The sequence below is a fragment of the Opisthocomus hoazin genome, chromosome 19 (genome assembly GCF_030867145.1).
Source record: "Opisthocomus hoazin isolate bOpiHoa1 chromosome 19, bOpiHoa1.hap1, whole genome shotgun sequence".
NCBI classification, from domain to species: domain Eukaryota; kingdom Metazoa; phylum Chordata; class Aves; order Opisthocomiformes; family Opisthocomidae; genus Opisthocomus; species Opisthocomus hoazin.
In genome coordinates, this window is record NC_134432.1 from 6,152,690 (window position 1) to 6,178,909 (window position 26,220).

At 48.0% G+C, this 26,220-nt stretch overlaps 1 protein-coding gene across 3 annotated transcripts in view; it reads left to right on the forward strand.

The window, feature by feature from the left end:
- ZNF618 (zinc finger protein 618) overlaps window positions 1-26,220 on the forward strand; it is a 166,475-nt gene that overhangs the window by 131,913 nt on the left and 8,342 nt on the right. For 2 of the 3 annotated variants that reach the window (XM_075439136.1, XM_075439138.1), the window contains 6 exons: window positions 1,093-1,281; window positions 4,828-4,911; window positions 6,028-6,084; window positions 12,474-12,518; window positions 20,172-20,249; window positions 25,272-25,373. In XM_075439136.1, coding sequence (XP_075295251.1) covers window positions 1,093-1,281; window positions 4,828-4,911; window positions 6,028-6,084; window positions 12,474-12,518; window positions 20,172-20,249; window positions 25,272-25,373 — 555 coding nt within the window. The remainder of the gene's footprint in view (window positions 1-1,092; window positions 1,282-4,827; window positions 4,912-6,027; window positions 6,085-12,473; window positions 12,519-20,171; window positions 20,250-25,271; window positions 25,374-26,220) is intronic. The other variant, XM_075439139.1, reaches the window with a different exon arrangement.

Sequence of the window (26,220 nt, forward strand, 5' to 3'; positions counted from 1 at the left end):
CCGGGTGACTTTTCAAATCACCTGTTTCAGAGGCGGGCTGTTGTGCTGCCATGGCAGTCCATGACGGAGAACTGCTCAAGGTGGATAAGTATTTCTGAATTATACTGTATAGCATGAACAGCTGCTAGTGTTATCCATCTGTCTTTAGGCATCCTAAAATATCACTCTGTAGAAATTACTGGTAGTGAGCTTGGACTGTGGGTTATGTGAACCTTGTTTCTTGGTGATTCTTCATGGCAGATGGTTGGAGTGGAACTGGGACTTCAGGAGCCATATTCAGATTTCCCTGGAAGAAGCCACTGAGGAATGAAGGGGGTTGTTAGGTTGTTTCTCCATTTTTGTAATTGTTTTTTTAGTCTATGTGGCCTAGACAAAGGGCTGTCCTTTTGAAGGTTTTTCGTATGACTTTTGGCATTGATAATTCCCGGTGATCATCACCGTGCATTGCAGAGACCAAACAGTAGATACATTCAAAGACCATATGCCAGTAATACTCAGAATTTCTCCACGTCACCAGTACTTGTCTGGAGATGGGGGCCAAAAGGCCTTTCCTGATGTGTAGCTTGAGAACTCTGCCTCCTAATTCCCTTCCATTACCAACAGTCCCCTTTCCTTTGTATTTGGTTAACGAAACAACGTAGTTGGAGATCTCTAGGATTTGTGCAGGGCTCAAGTAACAAAGATGTAAACTTCTCCCTGTTCAGAGCTCTGAGTATCACATTGGCAACCTGCTCTCAAAATTCAAACTCTTACACACGTAGAAATGGAGGACAGAGATGCAGGTACACCCAGCCAGGCCATGGCAATCAAATAGTATTCCTGGATGGATGGGGTGGTTCCTGCTAGAGGAGGAATCGGTTGGTCACATGGCAGTTGAAGGTGTGGAAGGGAACTAATAAACTTCAAGAATCTGTCCCCTCGGGGGAATGGGGAAGGCAGTTTTGTTACATGGGATCAGTGGATCCACAGTCGCTGCAGGTCCCCATGGAAGGGATTCGTGAGCATGGCTGTTAGAAAGCAACCTTCCCAGAAGGCACACGGTCTGGGAGCTGACTGACTGTCCAGGCACTAGTTTTGAGTGTTCATATCCAGAGTTCTCTCGATCTCCACTCTTCGTGGCAGTGAAGACACAGGCGAGCCAATCCAGCAAAAAAACACCGGCTTCAATAAACCGATGTTCTACCCTCCTGCACCGTACCCCCTCCGGTGTCCCACCGGCATCCCAATCCCAGATGTTCCGCGCTCCAAATTCTGGATCCCCAGGAAGCAAGGCCATCACAGGTACCAATTGCCTTTCTACCATCAACTTTCTTAACTGCTTAGTGTCCGGTCCTACCCTGGGTTGGCGTTTGACCCTTCCTGGACTCAGTCTGCTCCATCCATGACTGTCCCAGAAAAGCTACTCCCAGAAGCAGCTGAGGGGATTAGATCCTGTGGCACGTTACAAATAAAAATTTAGATCAGCAGTAGATCTTTCTAACCTCTTGCCAGTGACAAGTTGGGGGCTTTATGTGCATTGTGCTAACTTTGAGGTACAAAAGACCCTGTTTCAAATCCTGGTGTCACAAACTGAGGAGACCTTCCTGACAATGACTGGCATAATAGCTTGTCAGGTATGGGGATTTTTGTTTGGTTTTCAGCTTTGTTTGGCATTTAGTGTGTGTTTCCCTCACAGCAGTGTCTTCAGGGCTAGGCCTGTGCCTGAGGAAGTGAAATGGGAGTACAGGTGTTTTCACAGTGCTCCACTCCCCACAGGAACCACCGAGCGAGAAGCTGGACTCCAGCAGCAAAATTAACGGTACAGAACCGTTAACAAAGGTGTTAGAAGACTCAAGTTAAGGTTGATCCTCCCATAGTCCCCATTTCCTCCTTCCAAACAAGATCAAACCTTAAAAAAAAAGAAAATATAAAAAAAAAAAAAAAAGCCAAGAGCACTGAAAAGAGCTATTAATAAATAGGATGTGAGACATAGCGTTCACATGTCCAGGCAGCAGGGAAGCAGTCTCTTAAATCTGTGGGTTCGATAGGTACGTGTTCCATCTCAGTACAGAAGAAGGGCTGGTTAATCAGCGGGTGTTTAAACGCCCCTGAACTGTCTGGCATGGACGGATGCCGAGTCGCAGAGGTGGCTGTGGTGGGAGAGGCCACAGGATCCTGAACAAGGATGCTTGTTGTTAGACGATGCACACAGCTGGCAGATGTTGCAGTGAGTGACCTGTCTTCTTACAGCTTGTGAGTCTTGAGATTCCATATTGTTGTTGCACCTCTTAAACATTTATATGATTTTGACACTAATTTGAGGTCCATCCAGTTCAACCAAATTAGGAGTTAAAGCTGAGAAACTTTTTTCATTATTTACTTAAGCTTGAAACAACTTCTTCCAGTTTCATGTCTCTTACAAAAGTAGAAAAAAAGGGAGCCTTCCTGGGTCAGAGGCCACTGACCTGAGCAGTAATTGGGAGATGTTTTTTGTAAAGGCACTTTTTCCCTGCTACTTCTCTAATTAAAAGGTGTATCAGTACGTTGGGTGAAAAGTTTGAGCTGTTCTCTTCCTCTGTGGAGGAAGGAACCACATGATGCTTGAGCCTGGTAGATTGATCTTCAAGAAGCTAGTATTAGTCTTGGGGTCCTACCCTGTCAATCTCTGGTGTCATTTGCATGGTGTCTTTCAAGGCAGCGTCTTGTACAAATACACTCTGAGCAGTTTCTTGCATTTCTGGTCCAAATGCATTGACCATAACACCTATCAGGAAGACAGTCTCCAGAAGGGATGCCTTCCGAGCGCTGCGGTTAGAGGAGTTCCGCGTGGGCCTGGGTAATACCAGAGATGGTGGAGTACCACTCCACTGACAGTGTTTGCAGAGACGCTTAGTGGAGTGGCACTTACTTTCTGTCTACAGATAATTTTGCTTTGCGTGCAACAGGTTCAGGCAGGAAGAAAGAGAGAGAGAGAGAACTTGTGTGAGATGCCCTCTCCTGTGTGGGAAGGACACAGTAAGTCCAAGGAGGTGCATTAAGCCAGCTTTTTCTTATTACCAGTCTTGGCCAAAAGAAAAAAAATAAAGGATAGGGCATGAGGACAAAACTACCATGCAAATTTTTTCCAATCATTTTTGGAGACCTCCAACTCACTTTCACTTGTGACATAAGCCAGGATTTGAACCTGGGTCTCTTGGGGGGTAGGTTGGCCTAATCCATTTTGTCATGGTCTCTTTTTTCCCCACTGTGCCATTTGATGTTCTGGGTACTTAAGGTCTCTGGTTCCTATGATTTATCTCTCAAGGGGGATGGGCTAGATAATGTCTCCAGTTCCTTTTCAGCCCTGTTTTATGCGGTTCTGTTTTAACTGATTTGATTATGAAGTTTTCATGTTCTCCTGCATTTTAGAAAGAGTCATGAATGTAGTAGATGATAGAGAATTTGAAAACCCTGCTCAGGACTTGGAAGTGTCCACTAAGGATTGGCTGGTCCAAAATCCATGGGCTGGGAGCTTCATGCGGTTCAGGTCTTTTCTGGCTGTGTCAGGCTTAAAGCCCACCTGTCTGAGTCACGCTTCAGCACAGGGAGGCTGCGAGGCTGCCGGGAGCTGAGGCCTCTTTATGAGAGTTGTGACAGCAGTTCTGACCACTCCAGTGGTCTGCAGAAATATGTAGTGAAATCATGGTCTGATAGCAATTTTCAGTAGTCCCTGTCACTCCTGAATGAAAGGCTTCTGTCCCCCAGCTCCCTCCCGACAGAGTCTGCTTGCTGCTGAGCCCAGCAGAGCCTTGCTAAGCCAAGTTCAGATGAGCCCCATGGGTGACTGAACTTCATGAGTAAAAAGTCCACATATGGGAAGAGCATAGACCATGCACATTAGTTTGGCCAGTTCACCTTTCATTTTATTTATTTCTAGTGTACTGTTTGAGTCACTACAGTAAATACATTTGCCCAGATACTGCAAACCTAGTTGAAGTGAGACGAGACCTCACACCATTTGTACTGTTGAACTTGTGCTAGGGGACACTAGCTTGAGGAGGGTGGGAGGCACCTCGGCTGTGCTGTACAGTGACAGTTCAGGCCACTGCAGCTACTGCCAGGGTCAGGAGCCACCTCTGCACACTGCAGGACTCCTCCCGTTACAGTTGCTGGGAAATCATCCTGTGCTGTTGCTGAAGGGTGCGAAGCAAGTGGACTGCCAAGAGCACGAGCTGGCGGCACGGTGCAGAGGAGCAGGGCCAGCATGCTTGGCCGTGGGAGGGGTGCGGTGGCGAGTTCCCTGCTGGAAAGCGCAGAGGACCAGAGGATCTACCGTAGCTTTTCTGGACATCGTGGGCAGGCTCTGAGACAGCCCTCCAGTCCTCCACTCGGATGTTTCAGGGAGGGTGTTTAAGAAGGGAATTCAGATTACTGGGAAGCGCAGGGAGAGCTGGCATAGTGCTTCTGTAGGTGACACTCTACATGTTGTGATGAGGACCCGAGTTCCGTCTGGTCATAGGCTTGGTCACCTATGCCAGAGGCTTTAAGGGCTGCTTATTGTCTTAAGGAAGAGGAAGGTCAGGGTTGGGGGTTTTTTGCAGGGGAGGAAGGTGTGGTCCTTCTGGTTCAGTCAAGACTGGTGCTCGTGGGCTCCCTAAGAGCCAATCCAGGCCACCACAGCCAGAAGGCATTCCAGAAAAATATCTGCCTGTTACCCCTTCAATGAATCTTGCCAATTTGCCTCCAAAATGAGGTGTTTGACCTTTCTGCTCTATTCAGGGAATGCTATTATGTGGCGCATGAGCATGTTGTCTTACCTTCTGCATCCAGTATTGACCAGTCACCATCCTTGCTTTGTTCTCCACCCAGCAGAAAGTGCTTTCAGCAGGAGAGTGGAAGGCAAAGCGCAAAACAACTTTGAAGAAGCAAACAGCAATTCCCAGAACTCCAGCGGTAAGTGTGTTCACTCCTTCCTGCTGTTGCTTACCACGTCCCTCTCCAGAGCAGGATTCAGCTGTGATTGGTGATTCTTTATGTATTTGGAGTACCTTTTTGAGCCTGCAGGCAGCTAGCCTTCCTGGGGTAGTGCCCTCCTCTCAGTCCTCCATAGGCTGCTGGCACTCCAGAGCCTGTAAAAAATTGCGATGTGAGGATCCTGCTCCCAAGGTCCATGTACTTCAGCACAGGTTTTTCTATGGGGAGCAGAGATGTGGAGAGAGGGGAATATAGATGGAGATAAAGCAATGCTTGTTCTTTGTCTGTGCATCAGTGAAGTCCTTGTGAAGCAAAGCCATTTGCAACAAGCAAGAGAAGTTTGAGAAGTAGAACAGCAGTTTGCATATTACAGTGATGCTAAATGTGAGTTTATTTATGCATCACTGTAACGGGAGTCAAGCTGTTTGCGAGTTTGCTACGTGGAGGTCACAGCGTATCAGATGTGTAGATGTGGGATCAGAATACATGTGCTAGAAGGAATTCAAATTTACCCCACTTCTGGAGTTTCATTGGGGTTTTAAGTCCAAGTGGTAGTAACAAGACATAACCACTGGCCTAGACAATTTTGTTTGAGTACACCATTTATAGAGTTTTCTTTACAAGGTTTTTATCCTGGCAGTGTATCCCCCAGCCTTCAGGTGGGATACTGCCATTCTCCTAGACTCCTTAAATGGAGCATAACAGACCGACCAGATGAGATGTAATTTTGGTGTCTTGATGCAGAGATAAATAACATGCCAGCAGAAAAGGCTGGCCTCCCTCCATTCCACGTTCAAGAGTACCAGAACACGTGGTGTTCGCGATGCTGCTAGCTGGAATGGACAGGTAAGGGAAGGGATTTCTGCCCAGAGCAGGTTACACAGCGTCTGGTGTGGGGGGGTGTGTCTGCCTCTGAAGCAAAGAAGGGGCTTTCTGGAACCATGTTGAAAAGGAACGAAGTGGTGTTGGAAAACCTACGTGCAGTAGCAGAGTGGGTGATAGTGAATGGGAAGAAAGTTGTTTATTAATAAAATACTGCATATTATGTTTTGGGGAACAATCCTGTACTAATCCAACCATTCACCACAATTACAGCTGTTCATTCGGGGACAGAAAAACCTAAAGAAAAGAGGTGTAAGCAGAACGCATCAGGTGAGCTTGTCTCTGTGTTTCAGGCCCTTGTACTCTTTAGTCCTGTTCCACTTGGGTAGCAGCAGTCGGGAATCCTTAGGGGCTGGCCCAGTCTGTCTTCAGTCAGCCCAGCCAGGCTGTTAGACATGACACAAAACAGTGTAGTTCACTGACTACCAGGAGTTACTAGTGTGACCTGCTGCTCTGAAAATGGCCACTTGCCTCTCAGCAGGTCTGCTCCTCCTGTCTGTCTTCTGTGGGTAGTACGAGCGGTTTGTGTGAAGGGCTTCAAAGCCTTTAAGTGCACGTCTCTAAATGCCAGTATGCCATTCGGGTTCCTGACTCCTCTGCGGCCCTTTGAAAGCAGCAGCCTTAGATTGTTCTTTTTTATTCCTGTCAAGCCCTGTATAGCCTTCAGAGGAAGGACAGAACTGTCTCCCTGCCTATCAAACAGCTTGTCCCTAGAGCCAAGAAGGCTGCATTGTAAAACCTTCTGGTTGCAAACCTCCTCTTCGAAGTTTTGCAGGAGGGGAAATGAACTTGTAGCATGGGAGGGGGTCCAGGAACCACTGACACGAAGCACACGCAGAGTGGCTGTGTTGAATAGTCCAAGACTTTAGTTCTGTCTGAACTGCTGTTAAATACTGACGCATTGTTGTTGTGACACATCTCACAGGTTCTCCCTGCCATCTCCTGTACCAGCTCACATCACACTCATCCTCCTGAATCTGTTTCTATCTGAACTGCAGCATTTAAAGCACGAGTAAAAGCTCAGAGTAAAAATGATAACAAAGACAGAAATTCTTACAAATTGAATAGTGAGATTCATGTGATTTGCTTGTCTTGTTTCATTGTAAGAACTGTTTCTGTCTGCACCACGTGGATGATCAGTTTATTTTAGTGGCTTCGTCTAGGGCCTGGCAGGCTGCAGGGGAGTTGCAAGGTGCTCACCTTTGAGCTGGGAAACCTGAGAACTCAGGACTATTTTGAGGGAAGTTGGGCTCTGGTTGGAAACAGTTCTTTTCGGCATTAGGCAGCTGACACACTTCTCAAAACCAGACTGGTGGATGGGGATGTATAAATGTCTTCCTTTTCCCCTCTTCCGTTATCTGTCCTGCATCCTCTTTTCTTCCTCAGCCTGCTTTCCCTCCTTGACTCCATCTTTGTGCTGCTTCCTTTGTGTCCCATTCAGTTTCCAGCTCTTCCACCAAGCCATTTCTTCTATTTATTCTTGTTCTCGGGAGTTGATCTAAATGTTCTCATTGATAGCAACTTGAGTGAGCATAACCGTGTCACACTGTGAATGGCACTGGTGATTAGAGGGGGTGTGGAAAGCTCTGGAGGCATCTGCGTGCTTGGGTGTCCAAGCAGAGCTCTCCTTAACTTGCTTTTTGAATAGCTGACATGTCTTTACCTCCCCATTTTCCTTCTTTCCATGGCTGTTTCAGTAGATGGGACAAACTCTGTGTGGCTCTGTTCACGTGTGATGTGAACGCTGAGGAGCAATTCTGGCATTGTTGGCTTGTCCTCTCTTGTGTTCCAGCCAGCAGATTTCGCACAGGCGGGGAAGCAGCTGGTGATAACGTGGTTGAGAATGACAGAAGGACGAACACTTCCGTCCTCCCCACTTCCATCTGCTGCTTATCACCAAACTCCTGCTGCTGTAAAGAATAGTCCCCAGGTTTGGGAGGTACCTGTAGGTTCCCATTGAGCAGCCTGAGAGCTGTGTGGCTTGGCCTTGTTAAATGCTTGATTCTTTGTACCACTTGCTCTTTGTGGATGTGAATTTTGTGTGACAGGCTCAGTTATAATGATATCAAGCAGAGCAGCAGGATTTTTTTAATCCACCCGGCCGGGTACATAATGCTCTTTCCCTGTATCACCACCCGACTTGCAGTGCCACAGACCGCTTCCTGTCTGCAGTGAGGAGGAGGACAAGCAAAGCAGGAAGGTCAGCAGCTGAAGCCACCTCAAAGACTTAGATGCGATGCTGTAGGGAGTTCTCAGTGGGAGTAAGACAACTAGAAGGGAAAATGTTGGATTTCAGATGTCTCGCCCCTGTGCACAACCCCAATCCTTGTCATAGTGAATGCAAGTACTTGGTATCCTTATCTGAGTGACCTGGCATCTTACTCCCCGTAAAACAACAGTGGTTCCTGTGGCTGCGTTTGAGGCCATGTACTAGCACAAAGTCCGTTTCCCAGATGGAGCCACAGAGTGGATGGAGAAGGACTGTTTAGGTGCCATCCACCTCATGATCGGGAGAGTGTCCTTTGTATTAGTAGGAAAGAGATTCCATAGCCACTTAAACCTGTTCATGATATAAGGGGAAATATTTTTCAACTTTCAAGGTTGACTGAAGCTATATAAAAATGTCTCAATTTCATCTGCTGCACGGGTAACTATTACTGTCATAAGTTCCAGTGGAACAAATTTTAGCATTTACAGTTTTTAAAGTGTCAGTGCTTTTCATTCATACTTACACAGGGAAGCTTTTCTTTCCAGCAGTGTTTATTTCAGACTGGGTAGAGGGGCAAGGGAAATACCTTCTTTTTCGAATCAGTTCATGGCAAGCTGAGGTGAGATTGAGACCCAAAAAAAGTTAATTTCCTCCTTACGATTTAGAAGTAAGAATTTTTGGAGAAGACTGAGAAGTGCCAGTTCTCAAAATTGAAAGATCATAGGACTAAATTTTAAACATGTGCTCAGTGGGGTTTTCAGACTTGTTAGTCTGTCATTTCCTGATCTTATATGCTATATTTCTCTTCAGTACATCAATTCTAAGTGCAAAATATTTTTCAGTAGTGCCCTTTATTTTCCTACATATGCAGCACACTTACGATAGTTACATTTAACTAGTGAAAATGTACAGAAGCAGCATCCTACAATATATTATGGATCCCAGTTACCATCCAGTTGTAGCATGGAACTGTTTCAAGTGGAAGGATAATCAGAAATGTCTCATTTGCCACTTGCCACATAAAAACAGTACTTTTAGTGTGTGTTAAACAGGGTAGTCTCTTAACCAGAAATAGGTGGTATGTCTTTCTTGCTTAGCAGCTGAGCGGAACTAACCTTTAGTTTTATGGAAAGCAGCAAAAAGGCAGAGTGCAAATCAGCGTTAAACTCGTCGTATAAATCTCTTCTGAAGCTTTGTTCGGTGGGGTCCCCTGTGCAACTTCTGTTGCAGCAGCGAGAGTTCAGTTCCGCCTCTTGCCCTTACGATGCCAGGTCCCGTGGCGCACCCGAATGGAAGGCCAGGCTCGGGCACCCAGCGGGGGCTGCTGCCAGACTTGTGGGATGAAGCAAATTGCGTCACGATGTTGAGACTGTTGTCAGCATTACTGTGTGTTCACGAGACTCGAGTGGATGGGTGATCTCACTACAGAGTGAGGATGTTCACGTCCTCAAACTGCCAGCTAGTCCAAAAAAGCTGGTTTGCACTGGAAGTGCAGGTGGTCATGGTGTATGTATGGGAGGAGTCAGCTAGGTGTGTGACAAGCATTGGGATCTTCCTCCTGTTCTGTTGTTGGCCAGATGTCCTCTTCTGCTCTTTCTCTGCAGGCTACTGATCATATAGCACATCCAAATCTGGTTGGGTTTCTTCTGGGAAGACATGACTCTTAGGCTAGGATTTTTGGTGGGTGAATACAGCTTTAACACTTGAGGCATAACAATTCCTGATTGTTGATTCCAGTCTGATGTTAGCACAGCCAGCCCTCTACGCCTCTGCCTCCTGAGACACACCCAACTGTCTTGCAGGTTATGTGAGCTGGGCTGAAGCCCAAAATACAAATCTCATTCCAGTGGTTCATCTTTGAGTCAATCTCTTTCTCATCTATTTGTTAGTTTGCAAATGCTACAAGCCTGCTACTGCTGCCTTTCCACTGAGCTGGGAGGTCCAAGCCTGCTAATGACCACGTTGAGGAGCGAGGAAAAGGGTGGGAGTTGTTATGTGAGCTCCTACATTGTCATAACTAAACTGCACAGAGCACAGGTAATGCGACCAAGGGACAACACAATTGCACATGCATAGAGCTGCATTTTTCAAGGCAGGCTAAAAATTATGTGCCCAGATGAAGGACTGGCACCAGAGTGCGGCTCTCACCATTAGAGGAAGACTAACATAGGGAGAGGTGTCACTTAAGAAAGTGTCACTTTACTCCATCACATAAATATGAGTTGCTGTGTTCACTGGGCCTTTGCGTGGAATTGAGGTTTCCAGGAATGAACTGTCTATTTCTGGTGCCATATTCATTTAAATTGTTCCAGATTTGCCATGTTGAACAGGCAACTTGTAGACAGGAAGAAAGATGTCTGGGTGAAAACAACCACTCAGCAGCAAGTCTCTGTGAGTGACATCCTGCCAGTTGCTCAAGAGCTCTGGGACACCAGGAAGGACACCAAGACAATACACTGAGGCAAGAGTGTGAGCAGTCAGCAAAACTGAGAGCAAACAGCCAGTGATACGAGCTGTGGATTGCAGTCATCAAGCGCAGATGCTGTGCTGTGCTGGGCCTGGACAGGAGGTGGCAAAAAGGGCCACTGAAAGACTGATGTACGGGCAGAAAAAGGTGAACTCCTGTTTCGGTTTTGCATGGAGAATCTGTGGCAAATCTGTGGATTGGCAAATCCCTAAAGCGAGCCAGATTGTCAGTAATCATTCAAACTGACACTTCTGTGACTGTTCTCTCAGTAGTTGCCTTTAGTGGAACTGACTGTGCTGAGGCAGGGACATTACAGTGCATGGATAACAAAATGGCCCATAATATAAAGACCAGAAAAATCCCAAGAGTCTTTCTTTACTTAGAATACCACAGCAGCAATGTTTAGCAAGTGGCCTGAACTCCTACTGCAGAGTGACAATGGTTTTCCTGTGTATGGGAAGTCAAGCATAAAGGTGACACTACGTTAGCACTCCTGTCTGGAAAGCATCCAGAGAGTATGTTGAGAATTCATTGTGGTATATTTGGTGGTGTATGCCACTGCTGTGTGCCTCTTCAGATCAAGTTGAGTTCTTGAGGGACGGTAAAATGTCAGGTTCTGGCCCTCAAAAGCTTACTTGCCTCTGGTGTGCTGAAAGAGGGCTTTAAAGCCTGAAGCCGTGGGACGGTCCAGTGAGCGCCACGTGTTCACTGAGTTGGTACAGCGCTTCCCAAAGCAGAGGCAGAGAGCACAAACAGTGAAAGAGTGGTAGCTGGAGGAGCTTGCCCTGTTCAGCTGCTTGTTAAGACCAGATTAGGAACCTGTTTCAGTGAAGGTCTTCCTCCAGATACAGACCTCATCAGCTGCAAACAGCACTTCTAGTGCCACGCTGGCTAACAGAAATGTGTTAAGGGATCGGCAGTGTTCTGTATCCTGCTGGTGCCATCCATGCATACCCTTTCCATAGCACTGTCTACTCATGTCTTTGCCAAGCATCATCCATGCCTTCATCTTCATTCCTTACCGGCTGGCCCTGCCAGCTGGTGCCCTTTTCAACAGCTCGGGTTCTTATCGTGTTGAAATATTCAGCACAAAGGCTCACTGTACTTGACCTATGAGGTTAACAAGTTAAGTTTTCCTTCCAGGCAAACCGGTCCAAGTCTGTCAGCCCTAAGAGCCTCCTCCGCTGATGCGTCAATTCATATTTGTGGACTGGGGACCATTCTGTAAATGCACTGAATTGCTGACTGAATATTTAACACTAATGATTTCTTCCCCTCCGCAGGGGTTTGTCACTAAAGGAACTCACCTGGAAACTGTAGGAAACCACACAGGGTCTGAGGTGCTGAGAATCACTGCTTCTGCTCCAGTGCACCGTGGGGTGGGTGCAGATGGCCCCTGGTTGACCAAGGGCTCGTTGAGCACCCAGGGTCTCCGTTCCTTTCCGTCACACCTTAAAGAGAGGCAATCTGCAAGGTGTGCTCGACAGAAAACGTGTATTCTCAGCCTGAAGTAATGTGCACTGCCTAGGAACTCTCTCCTTTGGCATATCGTCCAGTGAGGCTGAAACACCCTTTTTTTCCTTCCCAGCTTCAGTTTGAGGAAGCTGCATGGTGAATCTGGGGATTTTGCATCCGGGCCCCCAGAAAACCCCCATTTGTAAAGGGTTTCTTACACCCTTAGCTCTTCTTCTGCTGGCCCTCGCCATTACTGTAGCACAGGATGTATGTTAAAATCTCTGAACATTTCAAAATGGGAAGGAAAGATGTAGATTCCCAACCATGAGAAACTTAGCAAGACACCGAGAGAGATAATTCATAGCTGGATATGTTGTAATTTACAGCAGACAGAGACCCCCATGCTGCCACAGTTAAATCTGGAAGTGCGGAGTAAGGATAAGGATCAGTGAGCAGATAGGCAGCGCTGTGTAGCATGCAGCGAGGTCTCTGCCAGTCTCAATATTTAAATCTCTTTCTTTTTTGCAGAAACCGCAAGTCCCCTGATTTCAAATCCTTTCCCGCTTTTACAAAGTAAGTGTGATGGATGTCTGTGGTGCACAAAGGCGGGGGACTTCCACCCTGCAGCCATGCTGGCCTGTCTGCCCTTTTAGCATTTTTCATGAATAAATGTTTTTTATTATGAGTCCAGGTGTCAAAAACAAAATGCCTCACTTCTCTGGCTCTGCTTTCAGATTTAAATGCAACAGAAATCCTTCAGGGTGTTTCTGCGCAGTATGTGGCTGCTAGACCATGCTAGACTCACTTCCAGCCTTCTGGGAGATTTGTGAAGTATGCCAATAATACACGTTCTGAGACACCAAGGTTTGAAGACTGAAAATGAATCCATGTTTAAGTTACATTTATGCGTAGGAAAACTTGTCTTCATGGCTCAGCTCACTAAACACCTTTGCAGAGACAATTCCCTTGGGCCTGAGAGCACAGATGAGAAATGGGGGCCCAGGGCACGGTGGTGAGCAAGCAGGAGGGGAGGGAGAGCAGCTCTGGGATGGGCAGGCGCAGGTGGTCTCTGCTCGAGATTCTGCCCCGTGTCCTCGATGCTTTCAACAGCCTTTTCCTTTGCCTTCCAGCGTGTTTGGTTGCTGCTTGGTTTGCGCCTGGATTTTAGGGGTGATACTGTCTGCGCCAGCCTCATGATCCAGCACTGCTGTCCCTTAGCGTAGGACAGCCCTAAGTGCTGCACCCTGAGCATGGCCACAGTGGCAGAGGACGTTTGTTCTTTCTCCACTTATAAAATCTGAGAAAGAAGCGAGAGCTTTATTCAGAATATGAGAGTTCAAATTGGAAGAGAAATCAAATGAGTGCCAACAAATTTAACAACCGTGATGCATTCGGGACTCCCCTTTTTAATGCATGCTTCATAGCACCTCTTTACATAGCACCTCTTTCATTGTCTGAGATGGGTGGAAGTGACAGAAGTTATGTTTTCAAGAAGCTTCCACTTATTTTGGTACGTGATGGCGTTTTTCCAGGAGACTGCTGCAGATTCTAATGCATTGTTTCATCGGTTTGTGTCAAAGGTATGGGAAGATGCAGTTACACTCTTACTAAAGCTAAAGCTAATGGAGACATTGGGCAAAAAAGCTGAGAAGTTTCCATTACAGTTCTTCTGCATTTGTTTCTCATCAAAATGTGGACAGAAGTGTTGAAATGTGGGTCTTTTCTGCTGAGAGAGAGGTCCCTGCTCTGCCATCAGTCGTGGAGCTGGCTGCTGGGTTTCACTCGTGCGCAAGCAGCTCAGGGTGTTTTCTGTTGAAACTTTTCTGTTAAAAACTCAACTCATGTTCACTCCTGGCCTCACACCAGGTTCTGCTATTTTCTCTGGCTTAGATGTGGCATGAGAGTTAACGTGGGAATTAGAGTGATTTATTTAACCTAAGCGCAAATAGTGTTTTTTCTCTGTCTTGGTTTATACAGCCTGCTGCCTTACTCTGGAGCCTTGCTCACTGGGTGTATATAAAGTGCTAATAAAAGCGTCTAATAATAGCCCTGGGGAAGGATGTTTTAAATTGTGCAACCAACTGTGAGTTTTAGTTCTGAGTGGCTCAAGAGACTGCAGAGGCTTCAGCAGCTGCTGGTGCTGGTGCTTTAGGTTTCTGTAAAGGTGTTTTCAGAGAGTACCTGGGCAGGCAGTAAGGGTGACGTGATAGCGTGTCTTGTTCAGGGCAGAGAGAGACCTGGCTCGCAGCGGAGATCGGTTTTGCTGGGGAAGGATGCTTTTAGGGAGAAGGAGTCCTTTGTGCTCAGCAGCCGACTCCCGGTGCCCCGCAGACAAATGGCTCTTCTTTATGGGAAGGGAAGCCCGTTGGTGCTTGAAGGGAGAGTGAAGTGTCATTGCTTGGGGATGCTGCAATGCTGGAGTTTCAGACAGCTTGCAGGAGGCTGTCAGAAGTGCCCTGGGATGGGTATTTGCAGCTCTGATGGCACTGCTTGCTTGCAGCAAATGTTCTTGTGCTCTCTGTGACACCACCTCTCAACATTATGGGAAAACTCAGGAATGCGAGGCAGACTGCACTGAGGTCAGCTGGCTGTAGAGTAGCCCTTTTGTAGTGATAGACAGGACATGTTCAGGGTGATTTCCTGCTCTTTCAAATATTTTGCCTCAGAAGAGCCTTTCAGAGTCAGGGTCCTGGCTCCGCACAGTGCGGTCCCCCAGTTGCTGGAGAGAGGATAGCACCGCGGCGTCCGACGGCCGTCTGCGAGCGCTGGGCTCTGCCCCTCTGCCTGGCGGGCAGTGGCACGAGCGGGGAGCACAGCTCACGGGAAAATCCTGCTGGGTCTGCGCCACGAGCTCCGAGTTGGAAGGGGACAGGCAGTGAGGAAGGAGGGGACCACAGGAGGTGGGAGAAGATGGTGGGTGGACAGGTAGCAGGGGAGCAGCGTAGGTGCTGTGCAGCCAGCCGCCTGTCGTGTGCTCAGTGTTGTACCCTCTCCCCTTCTTCTCCGATGCCATGTGGACAGGTCTGGCCCACGCAACATTTGCCATTTCATGCACAGACTTTCTGCTGCCAAATTTAGGCTACAGGATTGCGGAAGGCTTCTGAACATACAGGAACAACAGAGAGCCAGAGAGACAGCGGGGCTATTGTGTAAGCGTGAGCTCTCCGAGGATCCAGTTCATGATTTCTTATCCTTTTGTGAAGACTTAGAACCTCTGTTTTCACCCCTTCTGCACCAAAGCCTCTTGCGTGCAGCTCAGCCGTGTGGCAGAACATGGAGGAGAGGAGATGCCCTGAGCCTTGCTTTGCAAGGCTCCCCGTGCAGCAGCAGCAGCGTGTGTTGGGGGTCGGGTAGTGCCATTTCCCTGTTGCTGCACAAGCTCTCCAGCTTTTCCTGCTGCTGCAGGAGAGTGCATCGTAGCTGTGGCTGAGTATGAACCCATGGGAGAGGTCAAGATGTACACTGAGGCCTGCAGAAAATGCAGCATCTCTGCTGCCCCAGCTTCATGGCTCTGGTCCTGGCTATGTGAAAAGCTTGCTCTCTGGAGGTGGGTAGAGGAACGATAGCAGCTTGGCATTTCATCTTCTGAGACGTCTAGTGAAGTGTGAGAATGCTGGGCTACAGGTTTAGAGTTGAGCGTTGCAGCATTTTAGTGACTTAATGTGAAGTTCTTGTAGGACGCAGTAGTGGCAGTCAGTGGTAGAGAGGCCGTAGTCTGCTACATGCAAACTGCAGCACCTTGTGCCTAGGTCACAGCCTGGCCAGCACAGCAAGGAGCAACTACAGCTCAGCATTGCGAACTGTAAAGGGGGAGTGCTCCAACGGCAGCCTCGGTGAGGTCTCTGCCTCTCTCCTTCCACCTTGCTTGGCTGCATAAAGTGAGCTTTGGGCTGGTTTCACACCCTCCCTTCACATCACCCAGCTGCTTTAGGTTCAGCAGTGGTTACTAGAAGTGAGCTGTGGAAACAAGGAGAGGAAGGGAAAACTTCTCATGCAGCCTGGTGAATTTATCCTCCGCTCCCTTGAGATAGAAGTGTGAAGGAAGGTGGCACCAGCACGTGTTTAGCATCTGCCCAGGGGAATGCAAATAGAGGAAGCTTGGAGAAAGCAGAGCACCCTCCTCCCCAGCCCATGCCAGGGGAACAGAGCGAGAAAGTTCACAGCACCTGGCACGGCTAGGAGGCCCATGGGCCCTGGTGAGAGCGGAGAGCCTGTCTGAGCCCATGGGGTAAATGGCTGTTTTTTCCTCGTTGGAAGGGGGTACTGTTGCTCCTGCCACAACTCCCACGCCCTCAGATGTGGAGCAGCGAGAGGAGTTGGTTCCTGAGAAGCAATGCAGAGTTTGGGGAGGTAGGCGGGAAGGTTTCCAGCAGCACGAGACAGGTTGTCTGGGCAGCTCTGCTGCAGGTTGGAAGCCTCTGGGCCATTTCTGAGCTGATTCCACAACAGCCCTTGCTGCTTTGCTCATACATATGGCCTGTCTTGGCCACCCAAAAGAATTTGGGCTGTTGGGGAGTGGAAGTGTTCTCAGGGCGTTGGCGTGGGCAGCACAACCTCCACCAGCAAAGCCAAGAGGGAAGGGAGAGGTTCGCTGATGGGAGCAGTCATGGGAGGACCTGTGGGCCCCTTGCTGAGTTCAGACCACCTGACAGAGACCAGATCCCTTCTGGATGCTGTAAACCTCAGTCTGAGTGAGGAAGAGGAGAGCTGAAATTGCCCCTGAGGAAGGAAAAGCAGAGGTCCTGCAGTGGTGTGGCGGGGGCTGTGCTCCCAGGAAGGGGGCAGGGCCACAAGTGTGGCTCACAGGCGTGTTCAGAGCAGTTTTAACAACTTTTCCAGTTAACTACCTGTAAGGTGCAAGCAGAAATCGAAGGGAGGGGGGATTTACTTGCTGTGTGTACCAGCCCAGGTGAGCAGTTCTTTTCCAGCGGTGGCTTTTGCCTGGTTTCAGATAGATTGACGCTCTTTCCTCTCTCCACCTTCCAGATCCCTCTCCCTCTTCTAGCACTGACGCATCCCACCCTCCTTCCAGCCAGCCTGACTGTTCCCAGCTCTCTGCACTGTGGAGCATCAGGGGCTTAGAAGCTGAAATCTCGGAAGTATGAGGATTGAGAAAGCCCTGGGAAGTAAAGCAAGTTCGTTCATTCCCATGGGGATTCTGCACATCCTTCCAAACGGCCCTTCTCTCTTCCCTGGAAAAGACTTTTGAATTGTTATATGAGTTTAAATTTTATCCCTGATTTTAACTTCACTCATTTTCATTTGTGGCAAACTGTGGATATCTATGACTCTTTTGTCTCGAAAGTATTTAGAAAATGTTCTGGCATTTTCAGAATGCAAAATTAGTTTTTGAAAGTAGACAGTGGTTTTGTTTCCAGAGGTGGACATTTCTGTAGTAGAACAGAAGGGGAGGCTTTTGGAAATGGAGTGAAAATCAACAGGATTTTTCTGAGAACAATCACAAAGGAGAGACTTTTGAGAGTCACTGAGTGCACGAGTACCCAGTACGTTGTAGTAGCAGAGAGAGCAGCTTGAGATGAAGAGCCTTGGGGACCTTGGTGGTCACTGCATGATGGATGGAGATGAAGAGAACTCAGACAAGACTGGTCAGGAGTGAAGGGGAGTCAGGCAAGGGGGGAACTGGAAGAAAGACAACACAGGTTTATGGTGATAAAATAGCTGAGAATATAACAGGAGGAAAGTAAAGCAGCTCAGTGAGACGAAGGAAGTGTGAGGATGTAGTGAAACAGGAGGGAAGAATGAATGTGGGAGATGTGCTGTTTGGAGACTGCTGGATGTATGTGGGTGGTTTGCTTCCCCGTGAGGCACCCTGCAACTGAGTTTAGGGGAAGAGTTGTTCTGGTGACTGCATTTGGAAACCTGCTTCTAGGGGATTGGTGGAGTTTGTGTACTCATCTGGGAGCAGAGGAGAGTCCTTGGACTGCAGCAGTGAAGGATGGATTGCTCCGCCAACCGCTTTCTCCGGCCAGGGTTACTACAGGCAGAGATGGCAGAAGAGAATGCTTGTGCCTGCTTATGTTTAAATGGCACACGGAGACCTGAAAGTGTCCCAGGGAGCCACGGTGTGCCATCTCTAAATTTGAGACTTCTGAAGCACCTGAGATGTACAGCACGTTCTGTTCTCCCAACTCTGCTGCAGGGGATGGGGCTCCAGCAGAGCAATGGGGCAAAGAACAGGGGTGATAGCCTTGTGGGCTGTCCTGGCTGCAGCAGCGCAGCTCTGCTGACCCTGCAGGAACTTGTCAGCAACATTCAGCAGGCTCTTTGAAGTGTGACTTCTCTCGTTAGATTAATCAAATGTTAATTTTGACACTTGAAGGGGGAGTCAGCCCACTTAGTTTGAGACATTTCTGTCTGAGCAGTCTAGGCTCCGTAAGCAGCAAATCAGTGCATCTGTAACGTGAGTCATCTGACATGGAAATAAGTATGTAAGAGGAATGGTCTGAACCCATGTAGGGTCTTCTCCTCTCCGATAAGTACAAAAGGAGTCTAAATCATTAGATGACATTGTACCTATTGTGGCATTTTACCACAACTGACTGTTTCAATACTGAAGATTCCGGCAGAAACAGCCCGTCCATGTTAATTCCCCCAGTCCGGGTATTCCTAAGCGTGCCACTCAGCTGCCAAAGTCATCCCTTTTTTTCACAAGCACAGTTACTTAAGTACAGTATTTCCAAACTTCCTCACTACAGCAAAATACAGGAGTAACATCACAAGAAAATACAGTGAGTTAAATAAAGCGTTGAGCACAGCTCCTCCAGACAGAGCTGGCTCCGTTGTTTCAGGGGGCTGTAGGTGCTGTGCAAAGGCACAGCAGGGTATTTTGCCTTACGGCATATATGCATAGTTTGTACGAACCGCTCATGGTCTCTTTTACGTGTTTCTTTGCAGCTGCCTATAGCCATCTGATGAATTCTGGGGTTTGCTACCTGAGATAGACATCTTGCAGATTATAGCCAAGTCAGGCTTGTGCTTTCCTGTGTTTTGGTTCTTCCATTCTGGATGCTGGTGCTTTTGCTTATTAATTGATACAGAATATGTTTTTCGCTTTGAACACAGATACAGATTTCTGGTATACTGTAGCAGTAGACCTTGCTCTCTGTGTGTGCCAGGCATTTATGTGCAAAGTTGGTTTTATGCCAAACACTTGCATTTGTCCATTCTGCTGTTACGAAACAAAATGCCACAGCGTAAATGGTGGCAAGTGTGCTGGTGTATCTGGAGGTATAGAAGCAAACTGCAATGTTAACCTATTTCAGCCACTGTAGTTTGATATTGCATCTGTCAGCTAATGCACTCAACTCATACTGTTTAAATAAGCAACTGCAAACATTTTCTATTAGGTTAGTTCAGTGGAAAAAATGCACTTTGAACATACTTGTTAGAACAGAACTAAACGTATCTTTCAGCTCGTGAGGGAGCTCTGCACCCAACTCTTTCCTGACTCCGGCTCATCCGTATTACTCTGGCGAAGTGGCTCTCCTGCTCTGCTCTCAGCCTTCTGGCACAGCGCTGATTTCTGTGCTTCTTCCCCTCCGCCTCTGCTTACCCCGGCGACTTGCTGCCCCCAAGCCCAGTGGCTCTCGCCATTCCCCAGTCTCACTGCACTTGTTGGCAGCTACTGAAAAACAAGCCGAGCCCCGCCATGGCACTTCTCCATGCCCCAGCTTCTGAGCAACAGGATTTTTGACATCGTGATGCTTCTTGTCTTAGGAAAGGCAGCAGAAACTGGAATTTGACAGAACTGGATGTAAAATAAATTCAGCATGCTTTGCTTTCAGGCTTAAAAAGAACAAGGATATGCTTAAAACAGCCTGCAGCAGGCGTGAGCTAGTAAACCCCTGTCAGTGTGTAGCCCTCAGATCTTGTGCAGCTTCACGGAGATCCCCACACACGCGCCCTGGCATGTGCTTCGCTTTAGTGCACGAGCTGTCCCTCTGCCGACCCGGGCAGTAAGGTGAAGCACATGGTAAAGCGGCTGACCCCGGCCCGGGAAGCAGTGATGTGTCCTGCTTCCCCAGACCGCAGCCCGAGCCCTGCAGGTTCGGTTCTCAAGAGCCGCTGTGACATGCACACGTGGGCTGAGGTGACAAGGCCCGGGCCCCGAGGCACTGCCCCGTGGCTGTACAAACTGAAGTACGCACGTGTGCTGCTTCCCTGCATACTCTGTGTAATTCTTCTGAACTGATTTCTCCCAAACAGAGCCTTACACCTGTGGAGCTTGTGGAATCCAGTTCCAGTTTTATAACAATCTCCTGGAGCACATGCAGTCCCATGCAGGTAAGCTGGGCACTTCGACTCGCTTAAAGCGGAGAATTAAATTCTGCGCTGATGCCTGATGTTGACCCCGTTGTGTGTCAATAGAGCTTTCTGTGCTCACAGTTTCCAAAGCCCCAGTAATTTCACCTGCCGCAAAAAAGATCTTCAAAGGCTGGAGCATGTAGCAGTGGCTGCAACGATGCAAGGCTCAGGGTAGATCATAAATATTACTCCTTTACCTCGGGAGAGGAAGCGTGCCGTGCTAGCACAGAGCACATGAAGCTACTCATTCCCTTTATCCAAAGGTGTCTAGGGAACGCTCATGGTGTAAGCAGGAGTGGGTCCCTCCTACAGCAGATGAAAGCCCCCCTGCGAAAAGGGTAGTGCTCGCTGAAGCCAACAAAGCGAAAGTGCCTGCACGGCAGCAGAGGCTTTGCCCACACAAGTCTTTTTCTGTGCTTGTGTCTCCTGGAGTTCTGCAGAGGACTGAAGTGTGTTCTCAGAAGAAGAATTTTCTATTTCAGCAGTTGTGTTCATTTCCTTCTCAGCTCTCTTCAAAAGAAAATTCTGAGGGGTAGTTCCTCTACTTTGTTTCTAAGCCACCTTTTTTGTTTGCTATCTCAACACAGAAGAGACGATAATAAAATTTCAAAGCCAAAGCTGTTTCAAAGACAGCACTCAGAATATTCAAAAATGTAGAAACAGGATTTTTTTTGTATTGGCAGATTTTTTTCTTTTTTTCCTCTTGAATGAAAATTCAAGTGAATTAACACAGGCTTACGAATTAATTCGCCTTTGACAGACAGCTCTGACAGACAGTTGCTCTGTTGAGATACACATTCAGTGCTTGCATTTGCCCTCACCTTACAGGTAAGCCCTGAGTAGAGTGGCACAGAAGGACAAGTAGCTTGGGGAAAAGCATATTTTCCATTCTGTAACAGTCATTCTAATCCAAGTTCTTGTTCTGTGTTTTAGTGGTAGTTTTAATCAGTGTCCCTGGAGTTCTTCATCTGCCGGTTGCTTGGTTCCAGTTCAGTTCTCACTGGCAAATCTTAGTGCAGGCTTTGTGTGTTCAGCAGCGACTGTATTTATCATCTTTGTGATGTTATGAATAGACATTTAGGGTGATTTCTTAAAAGATGGTATGAGGTTGGTGGATGTTATTTTCTGTTAGAGCGTAAGCGGGTTAATGTGGAGTAACTGGACTTCATGTTACACCGAGGCGCAGTGGCTCTGCTTGGGGTCGTGGCTGCCGTCACTCCGTGGCGTTGGGGTCTGTTCTCGCTGTCTGTTGGTGGCAGTTTCTGCTTGCCTCTGAGCTGTCTCCTGACCATCCTGTTCCCTGCTCTGGTCTCTGGTACTGAAGTATTTTGGGTTATAGCTCTTGGTGACACTGAGTAGAGGAGCTCCAAAGGAGGAACCAAGGCTAAAGTGACAAAGCGGAGAATGGCAATTCACTGGCAAGGTGTGAGCTGTTGAAAATTTTAAACTCATGCGGTCTGCAGCTTCTTCCTTCTCTCTACTTTACAAAATTCCCATGGCCTCTGGGCTTGTTCACCTGGCTTACGTTGGACACAGAACAGGGCTGGAGGGAGCAGGTATCTGTGGTCTGACTCACGTAATGTCAGCAGAGATATATTAATGGGTAAATCCCCTCTCCCCAGCTCAGAATTATTCCTGTTAAACTCTGTAGTTTGTTATCCCTCCCTGCTCTGTTTGTAAGTCACTGTCTTCTGCTTGACTGCTTCCCCCCTAATGTCTCGCTGGTACAATGACAGCAAGCTTGTCCATGACTTCTTTAAGTGCTTTCTCGAGGTGTTGCCGAGGCTGCGCCCCACGAAAGCGGCTGTGCCCTGCTGTGGCATCTCTGTGCGTGGTGCTTGCCCGTCCTGTGCTCCAGCCCCTTCCTTGGGGGGGAGCAGCAGCCTTTCCTCTGGACCCGTGCAGCTGGAGGCGCGCGGCCCGGTGTTTGTGGCTGTGGGATGAAGAGGTGTGAAAGCCACGGGCAGCTTTGGTGTGTGTCTGGTTCTGGACACTGCACTTCAGCAGAGCACCAGTGGAGATGGCACAGGGCTTGCAGTTTATTGCCTTCCAGCCTGCAAGAGCTCGGGTATTTGCATATCCAACAAACAGCATCGGCACAAGATCTCTGAAGTCTGGGAGTTCAGAGGCCTTGCAGTAGTCAGCAGAACTGGTGGCATAGGATCCACATACTGGGGACTCTGGAATGGTAGCGGTTTATACTGGTCCATATGCCTGCTTCAAGGAATCTTTCTTTTTGGGGATGCAGAGAAACAAGAAGCCCATATGGGTCAGATACCCCCTCAGTTAATGTGATCAGGAGTCCGGTGCGGTTTACCGTGTCTGATGCAAAGGGCTAATCTCTTCCAACTAAATGTGATGCACCCCCTGTGCCCCTCTCGAAAGTGACTGAGACCAGGAATGCGCTGCTGGTCTGGAGGAGCAAAAGCAGGGACATGCTAGCTCTTGAGTCATTCAGAGGGCTGAGCCTGGAGGCTAGAAGGTAATAAGGAGAGATTATAGCTCCATAAAGAAGCTACACAATGAGAAGAAGCAATTAGAATGTAAATTAGAGGCTGAAAGGCAGAAATAGAACAGCAGAACACCAGGCAAAGGAATTTGTTCTGTAATTACACTGTACAATATACAGCTTTGACTCCCTTTAGAGTACTTTGTTCAGGTCGAGTGCTACCCTATAATGCCCTTCCTACGATCTAGAGCTAAAAAAATAAAAGGACGACTGGGTTGAACCTGGATTAAAGGATTGGAAGCATGAAGAGAAAGAACCATGATCTGTGTAGTTCACCGACTGTCTGATAAGGAAGATGAGGCTGAAATGCAGAAATCTTGTTAATGCCATATTGAATGCCAGCAGATATTTGTACATAATAAATCCCCTATTACTATGAAATCGATAAAGAGTTGTGGGGAGGAAATATAGAAGGTTTCTCCCCCTACCCACCCCTCACCAAGACAAGGAAGGTTTGAACCGTGAACAAAGTTAGTAGGTGACATCCAGCGTTTGCCTACCCACAGATGTTGGGGGTTGAGGACACTGGTGACAGTAGCTGAAGTGCAGTTAGTCTAGGCAAATGCTGGGGAAAAAGTGATGTGTCATATCTGATCACTGGCATCCACTGGAGCAGCTCCTGCTCTTCACGTCTCTTCTGCGCGTGCAAAGACCAGTCTCTGGCTGCAGGCCTGAGCATGGCAGTGCTCCCCAGGTACCAGCAACCACCAGCGAGTGCCCTGGGCACACACAGTCCTCGAGGCAGTCCCAGAGTCTACCCTGGTTCTGTCATACCCTGGTTTGCTCTTAGGTATTGATCCAGTCTGTGGCCAGTGCAGTGCCCAGACCTAATAATAACTGTGCAGTCCGTGGCTGTTCATCAGCGAGGTTTGTGAATGCCCCAGCGGTTGACAAGTGGAGCTGCTCAAATTTGAGAGGACTTGCTTGTGAGGAAGAGAGCACTGGAGTTTCATCACATCATTGCTTGTCTTTAGATCCTTGCTGGTCTTCCTTCTCTCCCAGGTCATTGCCACACATGCAGGAGAGCAACTTTGTCCCCCCCTGTTTGTTCTGATGGGCAGCCCGCTGCTCTGCCCAGCACTTCATCAGCCTTGGCTGCAGAGCAAAGCGCCTGTGTGTGCCTTAGTAAGGCATTCCTCTAATTCATGCTCTGCTGTCTGGAGCACTGGGGCAGGATTCATTTCACTGCATGCTGGTCTGCCTAGGCTATAGATGTTGCCACCTGAGCTGGTCAGCTTGGACTTGCTTTGTAATCAGTGGAGAAGTTGTCACTGACTCCAGCTGAGTTCAGAGCATGGTGGATCTTACACTACAAGAGACGTCTAGTTCTGCTTGGGTGAATGAATCTCACTCTTAAGCCTGTTTTGCACCACTGAGTGTAAAAGGAGCCCCGAGGGACCACTCTGAAGAGGGGTGTGTCTAATAGAGGTGTCCAAAATCAGGGCATATGAGTCCAGCTGTGATGAATAAAGGACCTGGTTTGTCTTCTTTGTTTTTAATTCCATCCTTCTGTTCAGCTTGGTCATCAGTCTCTCCATCTTTCTCCTTCCTCTTACACCTCTCTTCATTGTGCACTTTACTGTTGCCTCACAGCCTGTTTCAGAGCACAGTTTCATAGCGAAGCATGTGAAGACCTAGAAAATTTCCTCTAGAGGGTGGGGTGAAGTTCATGGGGCACAGGAGAGGAAAGAACATGGATACGCTACAGAATTTGACTGCATTTCCTTGAAGAGCCCATCAGATTGGCAGCTGAAGTATTTAGCCCAGTTACACATACAGAAATGGGAGCATGAACACAAAGATGCTGAGGGCAGTTGGTATCTGCAGCAACAGGGAGGAAACAAGCTTTGGTCACACTCCAGAAGTGTGGGTTTTAAAATTTTTGTTTCCAGTCTGAGGCAGCAGTGAGCAGCCTGAGAAGAGATTGGCCCTCTCTCTACAGTGTGAGGAAAACATATACGAGGATTGTATTAAGACCCTTAGATATAGAGGAGTTGAGCATAGCTTGAAAAACAGTACTTAACAGTAAAGAAAAGGGAAGCCACCTGCAGTGGAGAAAGAGGCAGTAAGGCAACAGAAGGATAAATGTTTGTTACGCCTGCTTTTATTTTGAAAGCAAGCAAATTGCGCAAGTCGGGCTGCAGAAGGAATGTCTGTTCCTCCTGGTGTGCAGCTTCACTGGAGTGGGAGACATTTCTCGAGGTGTGCTGATGGCATCAGTGTCAGCGGTGCACAGAAAAAGCCGTTGTCATTTCAGCCACGTTTTGGGAGGTGATAGGTTGCAGGTCCAAAGACAGTTTTCAAGGCTCCTGACTGTACTGTGCCATCTCACTGAAAACTGCTTAAGAGCTACAGAGAAGGGAGTAGGTTGGTATCACCTTAGTTAAGGGAACCATAAGTAAATGCTAAGCAGATGGGTACTGTTTCCCCTTCTTTGTGCTTTAAGCATTATTACCTTGTGCTTCTAACACCTCCCTCTCTCTTGCCCACAGCTGACAACGAGAACAATATTGCCTCTAGCCAGCCCAGATCACCTCTAGCTGTTGTTGAAGAAAAGTGGAAACCACAGCTCCAAAGAAATAACGCCAACAATAGTACGTAGCAGTATTTGCTCTTCTGTCCTGGGCTTACCTGTCTGCTTTGAAGAAGCGACTGTCAAGAGAGGGTGCAGCAGTGATGGGCATTGCACAAGGCCCTTGTCCTCACCTGACTGCACTTGATCTCACCCATAATTCATGTACTGCCCTGCAGAGCAGAGCACCCATTCCCATTACAGGAGCACTCGTATGCCAAAAGTACTGGGAACCCCGGGGAAGTGATAGGAAAGGTTTGTAAGGAAGTTGCATTTGGGAACTCCTGGAAAAAGTTAACTTCCAATCCAAGGTCAGACTTTCTGGCCTGGGGTTAAAAAAATAATGCAGTCGTCATGGTGTGGCATAGGCATAACCTGTCACTCCCTGTGTGTGCGGGCAGCCAGTGTCTGGCTTTATCCCCAGCTTGTCCTGTGAGCTTGTGCTTCACCCTGGGAAAAGGTAAAACACGGCCCTGTGGGCAGTCAGTTCCAAAGCGCTTGAGCTGAGCAGCCTGGGGGAAAGATGATACAAAAACATGGTGCTTTTGTATTCTGGTATGGCCAGAAGTGACATTCACTTTGTCTGAAATCAGCCACAAAAAGTGGAGTTGCTGGAGTTCAGAGGAATCCATGGAAACTTGGCCTTCAGCACTGTTGGAGATGGTGGAGGAACTTGTATGCTTCACTGAAACAACTTTTCTTTAAATAACTGTCTCAAAGGAAAGGCTCAAATCACAAAAACGAAAAGATGTCCAACTTTTGAGCTGGGCTACGCTGTGGCCACCAGCCCGTAGACATGGATGGGGAATGGTACAGATGATTGTAACTTGTCTAGGGAGTTCCTAAGTGAACATCACAGAGATGCCACT